Source organism: Xiphophorus couchianus, chromosome 4 (assembly GCF_001444195.1).
Source record: "Xiphophorus couchianus chromosome 4, X_couchianus-1.0, whole genome shotgun sequence".
In the NCBI taxonomy this organism is placed as follows: Eukaryota; Metazoa; Chordata; class Actinopteri; order Cyprinodontiformes; family Poeciliidae; genus Xiphophorus; species Xiphophorus couchianus.
Genome location: NC_040231.1, coordinates 26,144,586 through 26,165,085, shown reverse-complemented (window position 1 = coordinate 26,165,085; position 20,500 = coordinate 26,144,586). Strand labels below are relative to the sequence as shown.

General features: G+C 38.4%; 1 protein-coding gene across 3 annotated transcripts in view; it reads right to left on the bottom strand.

The window, feature by feature from the left end:
• Positions 1 to 20,500, bottom strand: part of trip4 (thyroid hormone receptor interactor 4) — a 93,438-nt gene that overhangs the window by 45,986 nt on the left and 26,952 nt on the right. The window contains exon 12 of one of the 3 annotated variants that reach the window (XM_028015893.1): positions 4,818 to 4,920. The exons of 1 other annotated variant lie outside the window; for it this stretch is intronic. In XM_028015893.1, the coding sequence (XP_027871694.1) occupies positions 4,818 to 4,920 (103 nt within the window). Of the gene's footprint in view, positions 1 to 4,817; positions 4,921 to 15,417; positions 15,481 to 20,500 lie in introns of those variants that run through there. One more of the 3 variants, XM_028015896.1, reaches the window with a different exon arrangement.

Here is a 20,500-nt window from a genome sequence, read left to right as displayed (position 1 = left end):
ACAGTTTAAACGCTTCTCGGCTCACAGTATCATAGCAACATTTGGTGCTTTGCAATGCATTTCATGGTTTTCACTGTCTCTGAGTCTTTACAATCTTTCATTTTAATCTTATTTTAGTGTTTAAACCAAGTGCAACTGTGAAGTATCCAGCTGCTCTGAGTTTCAGTAGGTGGCCCATCAATGATCTCTGCATGGTTTAACATAATGAACTGTTTCCTGACCTCATTTCTTCGTCACATGGTGGAAGAGCTGTTATGGCCTGCTGAGGATTATAATTAAGAGTTTATAATTTACTTAGGTTGCCTACTTAATACTGGACAATACATTGTGCCAGGTAATATAATAACTATTTGCTAAGTAAATGATTTGGGGCACAGTGTTCTTGCTGAGTGTGCACAGTCACTTCATACCGATAATGTCAGAGTGTTAAAACAAGCGAGGGAAGTCAAGCAATAAGAAAGAGTAAAAGAAAGTGTGTGGTCACGGCAGAAAGCCAATTAGCTTTCAACACCCAGAATGGCATTCAGTTCACACAAAAGCGCACACATACACACACAGAAACATATATTCAAAGGCTGGGAAAATGAACCATAATGTTCAGAGAGCTTTGGTTGTACGTCATTTTAAATGTCACAGACTTCACCACAGGGTAATGACTGATCAACCTGAGATGGATTCTAGTGTTGCCTGGCTTTTTATCTGTAGAGCTGACTGGCTGGAGATAGGATAAGATGTTATTTTTCCTTTTTTGTTTCTTGTAAAATGGGACATATATTCAAATGGGACTGTATTATAAAATAATGCAGTATGTTTAGGGATTCCACAAAGTTTTCATGTTGAAGTTCCACACTAGTTGCATTTCCATTACAAATGTGTGCAAAACTGTCTATATTTGAGCAATATTGAAACAACACAATTTCGCAGTTTAGGTGTTTCTATTAGACAAGAAACGTAATTAAAATCAAATGCGAATAAGTTTGTTCATGCAATAAGTAACAACTTGTGCAATAAGTGACTTGTGTGATTTCAGTTTTGTTAAATAAACCAATTTCGATGCAGTCAAAAAACGACCTCATCTTAGCGCTAAAACATTTAATTGAAAGAGTTTGTTTTTTTTCAAAATTCCATTAAGCAACTAAATGTCAAATTGTGCAATTTTATGGTCAATGGAAACACAGCTACCATCTCTATTTCAAAAAGGGAAATTGCTTTATGGTAGATAATCCCACACATGGCAAGTCTTGGGTATGAGACTTTTAAAAACCAAAAACTGCAGAGAGAAATAAAGTAGGCAAGATGGAAAGAATTTTCATAGATTATTAAATATGCACAACAGGGCATTTCTAGGGTAAATGATAAAGGGTGACATAGTGACAGTGGTAAAATAATTTTTAATGTAATATAATCACAGTTAATACAATAATTATCAGCGTTCTTATGACCAGCAAAAAGCAAAACATGGCTCATCTCTCACAGTGAAAGGTTCAGGTGGTATTATCTGTATCCTGGTATTATTGTGAACATTTCTGCAGATTAGGCACAATCCGCTAATGGGAAGGAAAAGAACTACTGCAAAGTTTCCACCTTCAATCTCAACAAAGTGCAGAGACTTTTCCATGTACCTCTGAGCTCCTGAGGTATTTATCTTTATAGGTCTGAGGGCATCTGTTGCAAGCAAACCCAGTGCACAATGCTCATGTTTATCTCATTCTGCTATCAAGTAGACCAGGAGTCCTGAGATGCCATTTATTTCTTTTTCTGTTGATTTAGATGCAAACCACAGATCTACTCAAAATAAGGCAGCAATTCTTGAGTTGGTGGCTGCGTTGCTCCTATTCTAATGGGCAAGATCAACATTTGCTGGAAAGATTTTATGGTCATTTTTTGATTAGCCAATATTTTGTCGCAAGAAGGTTCATTTCAGTGAGTTACCAGCTAATATTTATCATTTTCCTTGTAATGAAAAAAATTAATTAGTTTAATCACAATCTTAGACGTTACACAGTTTTTTGTTGCAAAGTAGATCATCATCATATGAAGGTCTCGAACAAAAATAAAAAGCAACCATATTTATTTCTATTTCAGAGAAGTAATAATTGCCGGAAGAAACTGAAACATTTCTTTTCCAGCATACTGTTGTTAAGTACGAGATTGTTGGCATTGCCAGAAGCAAGCGGATCTTATCCATGTAAGCAGCTCAAGAAGGGGGAAAAATAACTTGTGCTAAGCCCTCACGAGGAAAATGAGAGGCAATGCCTTGACCTGTGAGATGCTGTGAGAATGGGGTGGAAGAAAGGGTGAGAGATCAAGAAGTTGAGATAGTGAAAAGCTAGCTGGTGATAGATGAAGGCAGGCTGGACAGTGTAGGTGCATGTAGGTCAAGATAGCCAATCCACAATCCAGACTAAAATGTACAGAGGAGAATGTGTGGAGATAAAAGCTATTTATTGCACGAGAACACACACATGCAGTGGTATTCAAATGTTACTGCATCTTTGGTAATGTTGATAGTTCTACCAAGTCCAAAACATCTCTGACAATAAAAATGTCTTTGGTGCAAAAGTTTGTGAAGAATGAGAAATGTAACGGCATAAAACTAAAATCCATAGTTTTGCTAAGTTATTTTATTGTCTTACCTTTTAGATGGTCAACAACAGATGTCAATCTATAACTGTCTAATAAATTTAAGCTAAAAAAAAAAAACAAAAAAAAAACGTGTCTCTTTATAACCAGAAACTCTCATTTTAACATGATACGCCTCCAGTATTCATTTCCTAACTGGCAGTTCAACTCTTCTAGAATTGATATCTGATCAAATAAAATATTGATTTGCATAGACGCAGGTACCAAACTAGTTTGTTAGTTTTTTAAATAATACTATAATTAATGTAAACTGTTGCTGTAAAAGCTGTTTCTGAATAAACTTTCCTTATTACCTGACTAAATTGAGTAAGAAGCCAATTAAAGACATTAGGCACTGAAGTTATAAAAGCTTGTCTCAATATATGAAATAATTTAATTGATGCTGCTATAGCTCAAACTGGACTTTGAATTTGAGTTACAAGTAATGTAATGCAGCTAATTACTAGATAAACACAAAATTACTTTGCTCCACAGTTGCACAATGAGGAATATATTTCTTACTGCAACAGTCTTAAAATGATCACAATTGTGCCAAAAATATGACATATTGGTTATTAAGCCTAATGCACTCTATTATTACCTGGTTACCCAAAAATCATCAAACCAAAAATTACATAAAGCTTTTAGAACTCTGATCAAATGTTGTAAATATGTATTATTAGTCATTTAACAACCCAAATCCGATTTGAAGATTCTCCCCTAAGTCATGATGAATCATATAAGAGTATGATGAATCATACTTTTATATGTTATGATCATAAAAGTATGATCATAACTGTATAAAAGCTGCATACACTTGCTATGCACAAGTCCTAATATTATACACTAGAAAGTAGAGGGAAAAGGCAACTCAAGTAACCCAGGGCAAGTCAAAGTAAAAAAAAATGTTCATGTAATGTGACAAATGTTGATACTGGAGTTTCTATAACTGGATCAAGAATAAACAAACGCAGGGCAATGATGCAGGAAAACTGTTGTGAACAGAGTCGTTGACCAATTTGTCTGAATTACATAAAATGAAATTTTCTCTAAGAAATGAATAATCATTGTGTTTTTCACTTTTAACTAGATGAGCTGGAAGCTCAAGAGGGAAAACTGGAATACAACCAGATTGCAGCTAATAAGAAAATAAATTTCTCATATATAAGTACTTTGACAGTTTACAGCACAGCCATTTTTACTGATATAGCCGCAAACAAAAAAAACACAGGTTACAATCAATCTAGATAATGTAAATATGCAAGAAATGCAGTTAGAAGATTTCCCCACGCTGATCTGCTCCAGCGTCAGGGAATCTGTAATAATGTGACAACCTGTTATTCTAAACAAATTTAAAAACAAAAGTTTAAACATAACAAGTAGTTAGAAAATATTTCACTTCAGATGTGATTTCGCTGACAAATGTCGCTCTGTGACAGTAAAGCAAACAGAGATCTGACTACAACTGTATTTTTCTTTCGGATCAGCAATCTCTTTTTACTGCTTGCCAACAAAATATTTACCTACAACTCGAGATTTTAGTTGGTGTTTTTGTAAAACTCCAAATCATAAAAAAAAACAAAAACACAATTCACAAGAAAGTAGACGAGAGCGCTATGTGTAGTTTAGTCCAGTGCCTCCTAGATTTTACCTGGAGCTTCTCAAACGTATTCGCCATCGATCTGAACACATCTGAATGAGGCACAGCTGCATAAACAATCCTCTCAAGTCTTTAGAGGGTTTTGAAATATTAACAAAAGAGCTTGCAGGTACATCATATTGCAGAGCCAGCTATGGCAGCAGAGGGAAAATGTGTTAGAGTCCTATTATAAATCACACAATTCCAGCAACAGAATTGCACACCCAGGCCCGGCTTGTCCCCCAGGCAACCTGACAGCAAAATCCTGTCTTAACATTCTGTGCCCAGAGAGAATCTATAGAAATGTGTGTGTGCTTGTGAGGAGATTTGTGTAGACTTTTGTTTTATTCATGAAAACATACTAATCAGGAACTGTACTTTGCATTATTGTAGCGTTTCTACATTTGTATACGTGCGAGCGTAGAGATGAAGACGCTGAATGCAGATGAACAGAAATGAGGACATTTGAGCTGGCTCAGGTTAATGTCAGCCACTCCTTTTGTTTTTTTTTGTTTTTCTTTTTTTTGCTCTGACATGAAAGGAGGAGAGAACTTACAGATCTTGTGCTTCCCTTTCATGGGGAATTTCACGAGCAGCTCCTGGGGGTTATTGCAGATGAAGACGAATGGCGAAGCAGACTCCTCGCAGGTACCAGGGCACTGCAGAAGTGATGGAGGATAAATAGAACGGTTTAGCTCCATTTTCACAAAGAAGTGTCACATCCAGATTTACATATGCCAACACTGAAAATCTGTTGATTCCAAACAGTTCTAAATCATCCAGTGATTGCTCTTTATATGCCTATATTATGCTAAATGTCCTCCATGCCTGATCTAATACTCTATGCCTGAAAGCATATGATAGTTATGAGTCTCGCTGGGTGTTAGGCTCTGTAATTGCACAACTAATGATGCAGTTGCTGAAGGGAGCAGCTGTCGCCCTGGTGAGCTATAAAGATGACACAAAATATATAACAAGCAGCATCGAAATCTGAGGCAATCAAAGACTTTCTCAGATGCGGTGTTGTGTGAATTACACTTTCAAACATATTTCAGGGCGTAGACTCACATTAATAAAGCTGGTTGGGCCATAAAAGCAATGTTTGCAGATTGATCTGTTACTGAGGTGGAAAGACGTCCGAATGTTTCAAAATCGTTGTCTACAGAAATACATGTCATTCACAGTAATCCAAGATATTTCTGCAAAGCCGTGTGGGATGCCATAACACATTCCTGTGAATAAGAAGGTGTTTTACAGCTCATAATTGACACCAGCCCACAGCATACAGAGAGCAAGAGGCAAGAGAAAACCTCTCTATCCTCGTGTTATTGATTGGTCTCTCAGGTGAGAGTAGAGAATTGACTGACACAGTGACAAAGGAGTCATCTTTTCCATCACTGGCAGCCAACGGCTCTCAGCTCATCCAATTTCCGCCAGCACTATCAGATAGTGCCCATGATTGCATCTAGCCAGCCAGGAAGTGGCTCTTTTCGTGACAGCACGCTTTTTTTCCCTCCTCCCCTCCCCCAACCTCTTATTCTCCCATCCTCTCTATCTCCCACACACAAAAAGAAAGCACTGAAGGGTTGTGACAAATCTGCAGCTTTTACAAGAAATCAACAGAGTCTGCAGCCCATTTGTAGGGTCTCTTGACAAACTGGGGAGTGATGACAGCGACGCTTATTTCTGACTAAAGCCCATGTCAACTTGAGTCTAATAAGATGGTGAGTGATAAAATATGTAAAGACTCAAAGCGTCATTAAGCACAGCTCAGGATCCGAGTGGAGGCTCTTGATTACATCCTTCAATGGGAAAATGACATTGCGATTTAAATTAAACTGGGGCTCACGGATAGAACATTCATCTGATCATTACTGGAGGAAAATTTTAGCTGTTTTGAGAAATGCTAAATAATTGTGGAAGTTGTGAGTTTTAATGTGTCTTTTTATGAGCCGAGATTGAACCTAGAAATAATCCAGCTTTTATCAGCTTCTAGAATGACTTAAACCTGACCTCGAGTGTAAAGACCAAAAAGTATAAATGAAACAAAAATGAAAGCAGAATTTAAAAGCTAAGGTTAAAGACCCACGATACCTTTAAAATACATAAGGCACTGGAATTTAAAGGGGCTTTAGTTTCTTTTTAAACAAGGCTATGAAATCCAACCTTCCCCATTACCAGTGCAGCTATATGGCTGAGACAGTTTATGGTTATGGGGAAAAGAAAAAAAAAAGTACATCCTATAATTCAGAAAGGTTGTCGAACATGATATAGCAAGAATTACTTGAAGATAAAGTGGACCGCTGCCTATTCATAGCTTAGTATTAAGAGATATTTCCATGGAATTAGATTTTTCCCAAGAGCGTAATCTAAAATACTCAAAAAAAGGCAACTTTGAAAACTGAAATATCTAGATCAATGCTACTTCACACACTATTGGGCCAATAGAGACCTGGAGTGCCATTTGCTTTCCTTGTCGCTGACTGAAGAGGGAAGATGAGGAAGACAGTGGATGTTAGCTTCTGTGGTAGAACCAAGAGTATTATTAATGCATTTTAAGTTATATTTGGTATGTGAATTATTAAGATGGCCAGTGATGAGCGTTTTTTTCTCAAGTATTTGTGGATTTAAGCTGGTGTCTGTGGGCTTTTCTTCTTCACAACGCTGTTCAGATTTACAGACGTTTGTGAGCCTGTCTTCGTGCACATTGATTATTTTATTTTCCAATTACTCTGTTGTAGATTTGCTGCTATGCTTAGGATTATGGTTCAGTTACATGACCCAGTTTTGACCAATGTGATGGTCTCACATTGGACTCTAGAACACCTTCCATCCAATGGACCATATTATATATTATGTGACTAGCATCACTTTTCCAATCATAGTTCTTCTAACATAATATTAATACATAAAAGGTGGGCTGCAAAATGTATTACAAAGAACTCCTTGGCCTGCACTAAAACTATCAGCTAATTGTAAGTGCAATACATTAGGGCTGTCAATGCCCATAATCTGCGAGATAATACTTGCTTTTTTATGCAGCGGAAAATGGTTAAGAAGGGAATTTAAGTTGGTGTGCTAAAAATATTGAGACTTAACTAGAGCATGCTGTTGAAACAAATAATTTTTTCAATAGGTCAATAAACTACTTAATGTTTAATTAAGGGTTGTTTATTTACTCAGCCCAGAAAGAGGTTATCAAGTCGCGAACCACGTCGTCATCACAACATTTACCAACATTATTGCACATAACATGTTCTTTACAACTATTGTGCAGTCCTAATCAATCAATCAATCAATCAAATTTTATTTGTATAGCACATTTCAGCAGCAAGACATTTCAAAGTGCTTTACATCATTACAAACACAGAAACACAATGCAATATAGAATCAATAATCAAAACAAAGCATTAAGTCAAGTTCCATCCATAAATTTGTAATTGATTACATTTCAAATACAATTTTGTCACGGAATTTAAGCGCCTGTTCTCGCAGGACTCCGTCGTCCTTTTTTTCAACGGGTATTCGTCGGGCCCCGTCTCCCTGAACAGGAAGGCACCAGGCTCCGTCCACCTAACCACGGAATTTTGCGCGAGGACTCCGCCGTCCTCCACGGATTTGGTGCAATATTTTTACCTGTTAGAGTCTAGAATTGACAGGGTTTTCTGTGCGCGCAGTGACCCTCAGTCACTCGCCATTTTTCCAGTCCCCAATCCTATGTAATGTTTAGTTACCCATGATCTTATTGCATCTTTTGACCCTGCATGTAATGTATTTTTTATCCCGTTCCCCATCTTTATGATTTTGTCACGGAATTTAAGCGCCTGTTCTCGCAGGACTCCGTCGTCCTTTTTTTCAACGGGTATTCGTCGGGCCCCGTCTCCCTGAACAGGAAGGCACCAGGCTCCGTCCACCTAACCACGGAATTTTGCGCGAGGACTCCGCCGTCCTCCACGGATTTGGTGCAATATTTTTACCTGTTAGAGTCTAGAATTGACAGGGTTTTCTGTGCGCGCAGTGACCCTCAGTCACTCGCCATTTTTCCAGTCCCCAATCCTATGTAATGTTTAGTTACCCATGATCTTATTGCATCTTTTGACCCTGCATGTAATGCATTTTTTATCCCGTTCCCCATCTTTATGATTTTGTCACGGAATTTAAGCGCCTGTTCTCGCAGGACTCCGTCGTCCTTTTTTGCAACGGGTATTCGTCGGGCCCCGTCTCCCTGAACAGGAAGGCACCAGGCTCCGTCCACCTAACCACGGAATTTTGCGCGAGGACTCCGCCGTCCTCCACGGATTTGGTGCAATATTTTTACCTGTTAGAGTCTAGAATTGACAGGGTTTTCTGTGCGCGCAGTGACCCTCAGTCACTCGCCATTTTTCCAGTCCCCAATCCTATGTAATGTTTAGTTACCCATGATCTTATTGCATCTTTTGACCCTGCATGTAATGCATTTTTTATCCCGTTCCCCATCTTTATGATTTTGTCACGGAATTTAAGCGCCTGTTCTCGCAGGACTCCGTCGTCCTTTTTTTCAACGGGTATTCGTCGGGCCCCGTCTCCCTGAACAGGAAGGCACCAGGCTCCGTCCACCTAACCACGGAATTTTGCGCGAGGACTCCGCCGTCCTCCACGGATTTGGTGCAATATTTTTACCTGTTAGAGTCTAGAATTGACAGGGTTTTCTGTGCGCGCAGTGACCCTCAGTCACTCGCCATTTTTCCAGTCCCCAATCCTATGTAATGTTTAGTTACCCATGATCTTATTGCATCTTTTGACCCTGCATGTAATGTATTTTTTATCCCGTTCCCCATCTTTATGATTTTGTCACGGAATTTAAGCGCCTGTTCTCGCAGGACTCCGTCGTCCTTTTTTTCAACGGGTATTCGTCGGGCCCCGTCTCCCTGAACAGGAAGGCACCAGGCTCCGTCCACCTAACCACGGAATTTTGCGCGAGGACTCCGCCGTCCTCCACGGATTTGGTGCAATATTTTTACCTGTTAGAGTCTAGAATTGACAGGGTTTTCTGTGCGCGCAGTGACCCTCAGTCACTCGCCATTTTTCCAGTCCCCAATCCTATGTAATGTTTAGTTACCCATGATCTTATTGCATCTTTTGACCCTGCATGTAATGCATTTTTTATCCCGTTCCCCATCTTTATGATTTTGTCACGGAATTTAAGCGCCTGTTCTCGCAGGACTCCGTCGTCCTTTTTTGCAACGGGTATTCGTCGGGCCCCGTCTCCCTGAACAGGAAGGCACCAGGCTCCGTCCACCTAACCACGGAATTTTGCGCGAGGACTCCGCCGTCCTCCACGGATTTGGTGCAATATTTTTACCTGTTAGAGTCTAGAATTGACAGGGTTTTCTGTGCGCGCAGTGACCCTCAGTCACTCGCCATTTTTCCAGTCCCCAATCCTATGTAATGTTTAGTTACCCATGATCTTATTGCATCTTTTGACCCTGCATGTAATGCATTTTTTATCCCGTTCCCCATCTTTATGATTTTGTCACGGAATTTAAGCGCCTGTTCTCGCAGGACTCCGTCGTCCTTTTTTGCAACGGGTATTCGTCGGGCCCCGTCTCCCTGAACAGGAAGGCACCAGGCTCCGTCCACCTAACCACGGAATTTTGCGCGAGGACTCCGCCGTCCTCCACGGATTTCGTGCAATATTTTTACCTGTTAGAGTCTAGAATTGACAGGGTTTTCTGTGCGCGCAGTGACCCTCAGTCACTCGCCATTTTTAAATTTGTAATTGATTACATTTCAAATACAATTCTAAACAGGTGGGTTTTTAGTTGAGATTTAAAAGAAGTCAGTGTTTCAGCTGTTTTACAGTTTTCTGGAAGCTTGTTCCAAATTTGTGGTGCATAGATGCTGAAAGCTGCTTCTCCTCGTTTGGTTCTGGTTCTGGGGATGCAGAGCAGACCAGAACCGGAAGACCTGAGAGGTCTAGAAGGTTGATACAATAAAAGCAGATCTTTAACATATTGTGGTGCTAATCCGTTCAGTGATTTATAAACTAACAACAGTATTTTAAAGTCTATTCTTTGAGCTACAGGGAGCCAGTGGAGGGACTTTAAAACTGGTGTTATGTGCTCTATCTTCCTGGTTTTAGTGAGAACGCGAGCAGCAGCATTCTGGATCAGCTGCAGCTGTTTGGTTGATTTGTTGGACAGACCTGTGAAGACGCTGTTGCAATAATCAATACGACTGAAGATGAACGCGTGGATGAGTTTCTCTAGATCTGGCTGAGACATTAGTCCTTTAATCCTGGAAATGTTCTTCAGGTGATAGAAGGCCGACTTTGTAACTGTCTTTATGTGGCTCTGGAGGTTCAGGTCAGAGTCCATCACTACTCCCAGGTTTCGGGCCTGATCGCTGGTTTTCAGTTGTAATAACTGAAGCTGTGCATTGACTCTAGATCTATAACTCTAGATCGTTCCTCTTTAGGTCCAAAAATAATAACTTCAGTTTTGTTTCTGTTCAACTGGAGAAAGTTTTGGCACATCCACACATTTATCTGTTCTAAGCATCTGTTCAGTGATTGGATGGGCTCTGAGTCACCTGGTGACATCGTAATGTAGAGCTGTGTGTCATCTGCATAGTTATGGTAGCTAATATTATTTCCTGTTATAACCTGAGCTAGTGGGAGCATATAAATATTGAATAAAAGGGGTCCTAGGATTGAACCTTGGGGTACCCCACATGTGACCTTTGACCTCTTTGATGAAAAGTTTTCAATTGAAACAAAGAAATTCCTGTTCTTTATGTAGGATTTAAACCAGTTAAGCACTGGACCGGAGAGTCCGACCCAACTCTCCAGTCGATTCAGTAATATGTCATGGTCAACAGTGTCAAAAGCTGCACTGAGGTCCAACAGAACCAGCACTGTGGTTCTGCCACAGTCCGTATTTATATGGATGTCATTGAACACTTTTACGAGGGCGGTCTCTGTGCTGTGGTAAGCACGAAAACCAGACTGGAAGGAGTCAAAGAGGTTGGTTATAGTTAGGAAGCTAGTTAATTGTTTACACACAGCTTTTTCAATAACTTTGCTGATGAATGGGAGGTTGGAGGTCGGCCTGTAATTCTGCATTAGTGATTTGTCCAGATTGTTCTTTTTTATAAGTGGTTTGATTACTGCTGTTTTCAGAGCCTGGGGGAAAACGCCTGATGAGAGCGACGAGTTTACTATCTGGATCAGATCAGCAGCAATAACAGGCAGGACTTTCTTAAAGAAATGTGAGGGTAAAACATCCAGACAGCAGGAACTGGAGCTTAGTTGACTTATAATTTCCTCTAAGGTTTTAAAATTAAGTAGTTGAAATTGGGTCATTTTTCCTGTATTTGTTTTGTTTGGGCACAGCATTGGTACTGACTTTATAGTGGATGTACAGATTAATCCTCTGATTTTTTGAATTTTCTCTGAAAAGAAGCTGGAAAACTGGTTGCAGGCGGCAATACATTGGAATTCAGGTGGTAACGTCACAGGAGGGTTTGTGATTCTGTCAACTATAAGGAGTTGAGTTTTACGCCATTTTCGTTCTGCCCTGCGGCAGAGTTGTCTTGCAGATCTAACTGTTTGTGCATTTCTCCATGGAGATTTCTTTTTATCAGACACAACCTTCATTTTAATTGGGGCAATGGAATCAATAATATCTGAGACTTTAGACTGAAAATCATTTACCAACTTATCTACATCATTACAGCTTAAGGGTGAGGAAGAAGAGTAGATTTGATTAAAAGTTTCTGCTGTGTTTTCAGTGAGAGAACGTTTTGTGATGGTTGCTGTTTGTCCAAGTGGGTTAAAAGATAAAGAACTTTCAAAAATAACAGCGAAGTGATCCGACAGGGCGACATCAGTTACAGAGACATTGGAAATATTCACACCCTTACTGATAACCAGGTCCAGTGTGTGTCCTTGAGTGTGTGTTGCTTGTTTGACATGTTGTGTTAGACCAAAAGTCTCTAAAATATTAGCGAGCTTTTTTGCCCCTCTGTCTTGGGGGTTGTCAACATGAATGTTGAAATCACCGACAATTATTAAACAATCATAATCAATACATATAAGAGACAGAAGTTCATTCAAGTCAGTAAAGAAATTTTCCACAAAAGTTGGAGTTTTGTATAGAGTTACTGTCAAAGTTCGTTTGCGGCCTTTAACCTCAATTCCAAGATACTCAAAAGAGGTGAAGTGACCCAAAGAGATTTTACTACAATTTATGGTATTCTTAAATATTGAAGCCACGCCTCCTCCTTTTTTGTGTTTTCTATTCTCATTGAATAATTTAGTAACAATTTTTTCTTAACTAGACATACAATTGAACACCCATAATTAATTCACTAGGATGAATGTTGTTAATGCTGCAGAATATCATCAGCTCTGATCTGTTTTATGTGTGTGTTAGTGATTTAGCATTAAACTGCAACATCAGCATGTAGTTAAAGTAATGACACACACCCACCATTCGCTGCATCTACACTTGTTTTTAAACACACTGACCTCAGATGGGCTCATCTGTGATCCTAATTACTTCATCCGTTTATATGAACTAATCTTATTGTTTGAGCTGCTGACACTAATCCTCACACTGCTCTGCTGGTGAACTCCTGCGCTAGCTTAAGCCACCATCATGGTAAGATAATAACAACAAAATCATACGACCAACATGAACCATGTTTCTGAAACAAGACCATATAATACATTGCGTAAATGTATTATATTTGTGGCTCGTTTCTTTCTGCAGCAATGTTACGAAGATCCTCAACAATCTCCTGATGGTTGATGGTTCAATTCTCTTTTTTCTACATCTTTTTCTAAAAGAATTTATGATGCATCATGTTTTTTCTGTTTGTGTTCACTATATAGGTCCTGTTCAAGGACTTTTATTTATTTTCATTCCCTATGATGAAGCTATTTGTAATCTTATACAAAATGTTTGTTTGTAAATGTAATTATTTGCTTAAGATTTCTCCGTTTTCATCCTGATGATTATATTGTCCTTTCAGGTTTCTAATAATTCTTTCATCGTACTTTAAAACACTTCTAATAGCCTGTTGTGAAAGACCGAATCAAACAGGATGCCCGCTAACACCTGGAGCCTGCTGTCGCACTAGAAAAGCACTCGAATCTAATTTTACAATCAAATTTACTGCTGCTCCCTGAGGTCTACTTGAGGTTAATGTACATGGAAGACCGTCTGATTTTCTTAAACAGAAAAATACCAGAAGGAAAATCTTTTAGTCTCTTGTTTAAGTATTTTTTGTTATAGAAATATGTGTAAAATCATTCATTTCCCCAAAGTAATTTGTTGCTTAAATCCCTTCATTTTATTTAGACAAGCACTAAATTGGGCCGGGAGTTCTTTTCTGGCCATTTAGACTAACTGCAAATACAGGCTGAAAAAAAAGACAACAAAAACTACTTTCCACTGGGGAATCAGTAAAACAACAGTTTGTAGAGGTTTGTTAAGTAGAGACCAATTTGAAGCTTATTTTGCAAACTGTTACAGTTGGGACAATTTCATACCAGGCAGAAACAAATGTTGCCAATTTAATCAAAGTATACAACGGATCATAAGTTGTCAGATAACATACAGTAGAAGAAAAAAAAAGAACATAATTGATTTACCAAACAAGACAGAAAGCCTTTCTCTGCTTTCTAATATAACAAACAAATTCATTCGTCATTAAATTCTTTATAATTTCTAAATCTAAAAGGCACTTTATTACGTAAAAATCAAGCAGACATTTTGAAGCAAATAAAAAATTAAACGCGAGTCTGTAATTCATGTTTCGTTATCCAGTGTTTATGCATCTCAGCAAGATCACTGTGTACCCAATTGAAGTTTCAAAATCCATCTATTCCACTGGGAGCACAAGAAACGAGTCCACTTCCTTGTTATCATAACATTTTAACACAGCACTCAGTCCGTCTTTCTTTCTCTCACCCACCAGATGAGAAATATCACGCGAGCATGCTGCTCTTTCTGCAAATGTGCTGCCACGTCTAAGTGAGGCTTCAAAGAACATTACGATAAAAGATACCAAACAGACGGTTGGCAATTTAACACACTGTTAAGCAATGTCACATGTTTCATGACTGAAAAGTGGCTTATATTTATGGCTGTACAACACAAACACTCAATTAATGCAATGAAAGATGTGGAGAAATCCATAAAATATGTGTTTCATAAAGCACAAATGCAAACTTGAATACATTTATTCGGTGTGGAAAACATCCTACAGGAAATAGCAAGAATTTTATTACAAAAATGCCAGAGGCACAAATATTGGCATCTCGAACATTCCCCACCAAAACAAGTGCAACAAAAGAATTCATTTAACTTTCTGCTCAGTTTTTTAAAAAGATCAAAATGTATCTAGGAATTTTTTTACTTATTAATCGATGACTTCTAGTTTTCCTGGCTTATGAATATTACATAGCACAAAGGCCCACTTCGAAATGGGAAAGACAATTTTCTATGTATTCAAATTTCTGCTGACTCCCTTACACTTGCCCATGTCTACAGTCATACTAGTAATTAAAAACCCAAACCTGTGACAAACAGGTTTGGCTGAGGACCCAGATTTATCTTGCCACCTATGATGATGAAGCAGATGACAAGAGATGTAAAAGTTCACCTTTGGAGAACTGCACCAAAAGGTGGCATCTAAAAACCACTGATTAGCCAAAAATAATTTACAGGAAGGCTTTTTACTCCTCTCTACCAGGAGCGTCAATCACAGTGGATGCTTTGATAAAACAAAAAATTTACCAAATCCAAGTGAGTGCAACATGGTCTAATAGAAATATCATACACCACAAGCCATAGTTGGGATAGATGATATGTGTTATTTGGAAATTGATTTTTCCAAGCTCCCAGCTGGAAATACAACAAGAACACACAAAAAAAATACTGAAGAAAAGTCAGACAACTTCTAGTTCAATATCTAATATGGCTACTAGGCATATAAAATTCAATGTAAGGTCCATATATGTACAATTTATTAGCAGCCCTCATGGTCTGTTTGTCAATAAATAAGTAGCCTATAGAGCTGTACATCATCAGTGAGTGAAGATGTTCTTGTAATGTTTGTAGTGCCACCAGTGAGTAGCTTCACAACAATCCCACTGGTTTCCCAACTCACAACTTTGTTGCAGTCTATTTATACTGAGAAGTCAGATCTTTCAGGTTCCCAGTCAGAAACACCTAAAAAAAGAGAAAAGGTTGGACTTTTGACAATGCCATATGCCCTCATCACATATAAAAACATAGTGAACTATTTTTAGCCCCTCTAACGGTTAATATTAAACCAGTGCGACACAGAGCACAATATCCCTGTGTCAACATGTTCCTTCAGTGCTTGAAGGCATACAATGGAATGAAGCATTGTTACCGACTTGTGCTTTTCCTTAGCGCGACAATTAGCAAATCTCACTGATTTTTCCCACATAATCTCCAGATTAGAGTTCCGAGACAAATGCACCACAAAAGTAACAGGAAAGATTTGACACCAAGCTCTTCATGGAATCATTGGACTCATTTAGGATCATTATAAACAAATCACTCGGTACACAAGATGGCTGGGTTGTTAGTGGTTCCTCAAGGAAACAAAATGGTGGTAGTTTTCATGGAACAAGCAAAGCTGCATCCAGAGCTGGAGTGTGATCATGTGAGACCCTGCCAGTTGCTTGCTCCTTCATCCTCCATTAGTTAATTAGCATTTAAAGCTGTTGAATGTGTTGCTTTGCCTCACTGCCTCCACCACCTAATTGTTTCCATTCTTGTTAATCAAAAGGGCACAAAATATTGTGGTTGTGTGACAAAGAGGTTTTCTCAAGCCCTCCATATTCATCAAAAAGGCTTTAATAAAGTAGGAGTGGGCTTGTTTACACATTCAATTTAATTTGGGTTTGTTGTGGAAAAAAAAGTAATGATATGAAATTGATTATTTTGACTTATACAAAAACATAGTGGGGGAGCAAAACATTGATGTGTCTGCCTGTTAGTGTGTTAAGTCAGGCAGGAACACAGCTTTGGGGCATTCTGTGCAAAAAAGGACAAATGTGCTCAACGATTTAAGTCAGCTGCATTAAACTGCCTCAGTGTGAACGCTGTTTTACAAGCTAAATGCTTCCAATTTACTTTCCTTTTGAAGCCGGACAACTGCGAGACAAAAAGGTTCTGCTTGCTCATAAACTCCTCTGACATTTGGCTAATGTTCAACATAGAAATGCATGTCTGCCGCATGGCTGCGGTCCAAACTGCTTTCAGAAAGTAGATACAAGCACACTTTAACCTTGCCAGTGTGCCAACAGATGATAAATGCAGCAATCAGTCTTGCATTCAAGCAAGAGTGCTGTTCTCACATTTACTTTACTGTGACAATGTGGGAAATGTGCTTATTTGCTCTCTTGCCAATGGTAAAATGAGAGGAATATTAAAACTGCAGCATCTGTATGTTGAATTTAAACATACAGCAAATTAGCTCAGCTCAAGGGAAATAAGGTAGTTCTATAGTTTATACAGTATATACTGTATATATTAAAAAAATTCTTTAACTTAAAAGGTTTTTAATGTATACAGAAGTGTACTGAATTAATATGCAAATAAATACTTGTGTAGATTTAAATAGAACAAAGTAGACCTATGAGTAACCTTTTTTGTGCATTCAATTTCTGCTTGACAAGTGTAGAGTAACTCTGCAAATGGAGAATCCATTAACTGGCTTCACATATTCTACAGTCCGCAGGGCTGTATTCAGCTTTTAGATAATAACTGAGTTCAACAATCTCAGTTGTTGAATTGAGATTTTTGAATTGCAGGCAATATGTAATTTCTGTGACGGTTTAGCAGGTGATATACAGAACTGGAGATTGCTGCATCCTAAATGCACAAAGGAGCGTTATCGCAGATCCTTCCTGCCAGCAGCTCTTGGACTCCACAACCATCGCTGATCCCAACAAATTTAATGAGTGTATAGATCTTTGCTGGCATTAGCACAATCATTTGCAATATTTTTTCTCACTTTAGTAACATTTCTGCTGTTGTTGAGCATCTGTTTTTTCTGTACTAACTTACTGCATCGTAAATAGTCAGTTGTGTTTTATAAAGTTCAATACTCAGGCACATTATGTAAAAAAAAATAGCCAACTCAGATGCACATCCTTTGGATCATGACTATGATATTTCTATTCTAATAATTGCAGAATCTCTCCATGTTATAATCTTACAAAGCATAAACTACTACTATTGTTAATCTTTTGGTTTCTTTTTCACATATATTTTTTAAAACTTCTGGAAGTTTTTTTTTTTTATGTGCACCTGCAAATTATGATGCTGCTGTTACACCTGAATTTCCCCCTTTTGGAACAATAAAGGTTGTTTATATACTTCTACTATGAATTGAGACTGAGACCTACTAACAACTGGTGTATTCAGCTTCAAAATATGAAACTGGCAACCAAAAAACCTGAAGGAGGTGACAGGTCTGTAAACAAGTGTACAGTAGTTGCCTTGTGTAAATGCAGAATAATAAGGGAAATGGTCATCTTCAGAACTTCTACTGGTTTAATTATGTGAATGTTCCAGTTTATATTTTTCCAATTTGATTGCTTTCATTCTGTTACCTCTCATCTATAAATATCATATTCTACATGTATCCAATCAACTAGTTGGTTGAGAAGGTGAGTCGAGACACGTTACATTAATGTCAACCATGTTTTGAATATGTACAAATCCACTATATGGTAGAGAATGGACAAAACCTCTATTCTGAATAACTTTGGTTTCTGACAAAGAGAAGATCACATACTGCTCATTCGTGTTTCAAAATACTCATACACACATGCAGGTAATACAATTATAACTACAAATAACCATGCGCCACAAAACGCAAAACATTGAAATATGGATTGTCAGATATTGGATTATAGCTGTCAAAAAATATTTTAAAAGAGTTTAAATGTACTTCACAGAACAGGCACAACATGAGTCCAGTTAGATGAAACCAACCTGCAAAATTTCATTCGGTAAAAATAGAAACTTTAACAGTGTCTTCAAATAGTTCCAGTTTAATTAATATCCAGCTATTTAATTCGCTTTGTTTAACCCTGAGGGGATTCAAAAATAACTAAAAGTGATATAATGATCATTTGGAATAAAAATTTAAAAAAGTAAAAGGGTGCAAGAGCACTAGCTGCTGGAAGAAAGCCCCTGGGCAATATCAGTGACTTTAAGAGCAGGAAAAGAGGAAAAAAGAGAACTAACTACTGTTTTTACGATAATGTAATGGACTGAGTGTTATCGTTTGTCAGTTTTGCTTTCGTAACACATTGGCCGTCTGTTTTATATATTGCACAATTTACTCTCAGAGTGCTTTATCACAACTGGTATGTGCTGAGATCTAATAATAACATAGATCTTAATAAAAGGGACTGAACCAGAGGAAAGATTTGACAGCAAGAGCCCAAGCTTGTCAGCGAACAGCACAACAAACCAACACTGTTCCCTCTCTCCTCTCTCTCTGGCTCTTTTCTGCTACTGTCGGCAATTAAGGGCAGCAGAGACAAGTAATCTCCTTCTGGGCGACAGGGCCAAACCAGAACAGGCATGTGGAGTGGGCTGTGCAGTCAGGAGGGGGGTAGGGGTGAGTGAGGGGTTGAGGGACTGTGAGACTGGCCCCAGCATCAGCACTATAGCCAGGCCCTGCTTGGCTGCACTCAATCTCAGCCCAATAAAAAGCCCTTCATTGGCAGAGAGCAACTGAGCCAGACGGGCTGGGAGCATGTGGCTTTTAAAAATGAGGAGGGTGGATAAAGGGAAGGGGAGGGGGGTAGAGAAGGGGAAGAAAGGAAACTAGAGATGGGAAAATGACAGAGTAAATATGAGGAATACGATTCAGCAAGAAAGGTATTCTAATACGAGTCTAAGGCGACGGAGAAACACCAAGACAGAGATTTTGACAGATAGGGGACAACAGAAAAACCATCTGTGTCTTCCCACATAAGACACTTGTGAAATAGTGTCTAGGCAGCTCTGTCAAGGCTGGCCTTACCCTGGGAATGGAGAAACAGATGGGTTTGTCTATGAGCAATGGGCTACATGTGAGAGGTGAAAGGCTGTTGTTGGGAAATGGATGCAACGGCGTCGTTCACCAATCGCTCTTTAATTCATCATGTTCCCCCAAACAAAACAACCTTGTTCCTGGCATGCATCAAGCCACAACTAAAAAACACCGCTGCCCTGAGGAAACTCGGACTGTAACCCAATAAGATTCATGATGCATGAAGCGTGCATGCGCGTGCAATTACAGATGTGCAAACACCGCACACACACGACTGACTCTGAAGTTTAAATTGCTTCAAATTGTTCAGTCCTTATAGTCTTTACTTACAAGACATACAATGGTGGTTTTTGCAATTCACAGTGGGTCTTCGTTATCATCTCCATGGCTGTAAGCTATAGGGTATTTTAGTAATTGAGCAATCTTATCAAAAATATCCTGGAGTGATCAAATCATCTGATAAATTAGTTTGTTCTTTAAAAGATGTGTCCACCTTTCACTATATTGTTTTTTCCAATCCAGCCTTTAATTCACAGCCAGTTTAGTAATCTTGAAAAGTTATATGTGGCCATTTTAAGCTTTGTTGGGAACATGTATTGAAGTATTGTGTTCCATAATATTAGTTTTACAACAGTATTTTATAGTGGTTTTAGTACAGAAAAATGTGCAACTTCAAACTAAAAATGTTACGCTCTGTTTACTATAGAAATGGTTTGCTTCTCTTTTTTGATACAGAAAATAAAGGGAACTGAAAAGGTTTTGTGTTTTTCCCCCCCTTATAATCTTCAATATTTCTTAGTCACAGTTAATGTAAAGAGAAGGTGTGCAACGATAAAACGATCATCTGTAAAACACATAACTGCTTAGGGATGAGGGGGGGGAAATAATACAAAGTAAAATTACATAAAGAATTAAGCAAATTAAAGAATTAAAAGAGTTCTTTGAGAAATTGTCACAGCCCTGTATACCTGGTTAACCATTATTTTTATTATTATTATTTTTTTTTTAGAAAACTGGGTTTAGAATAATTTTATTAGTGAAATTGTCCATGTGTTCATAATTCCTGCTGTTTAACTGTTTATATTTTTTTAGTATGTTGTCAAACAGCAACTGTGGTGCTGCTTTTACAATGTTGCTCCAGTTCTGTCATCACCCTAAAAACCT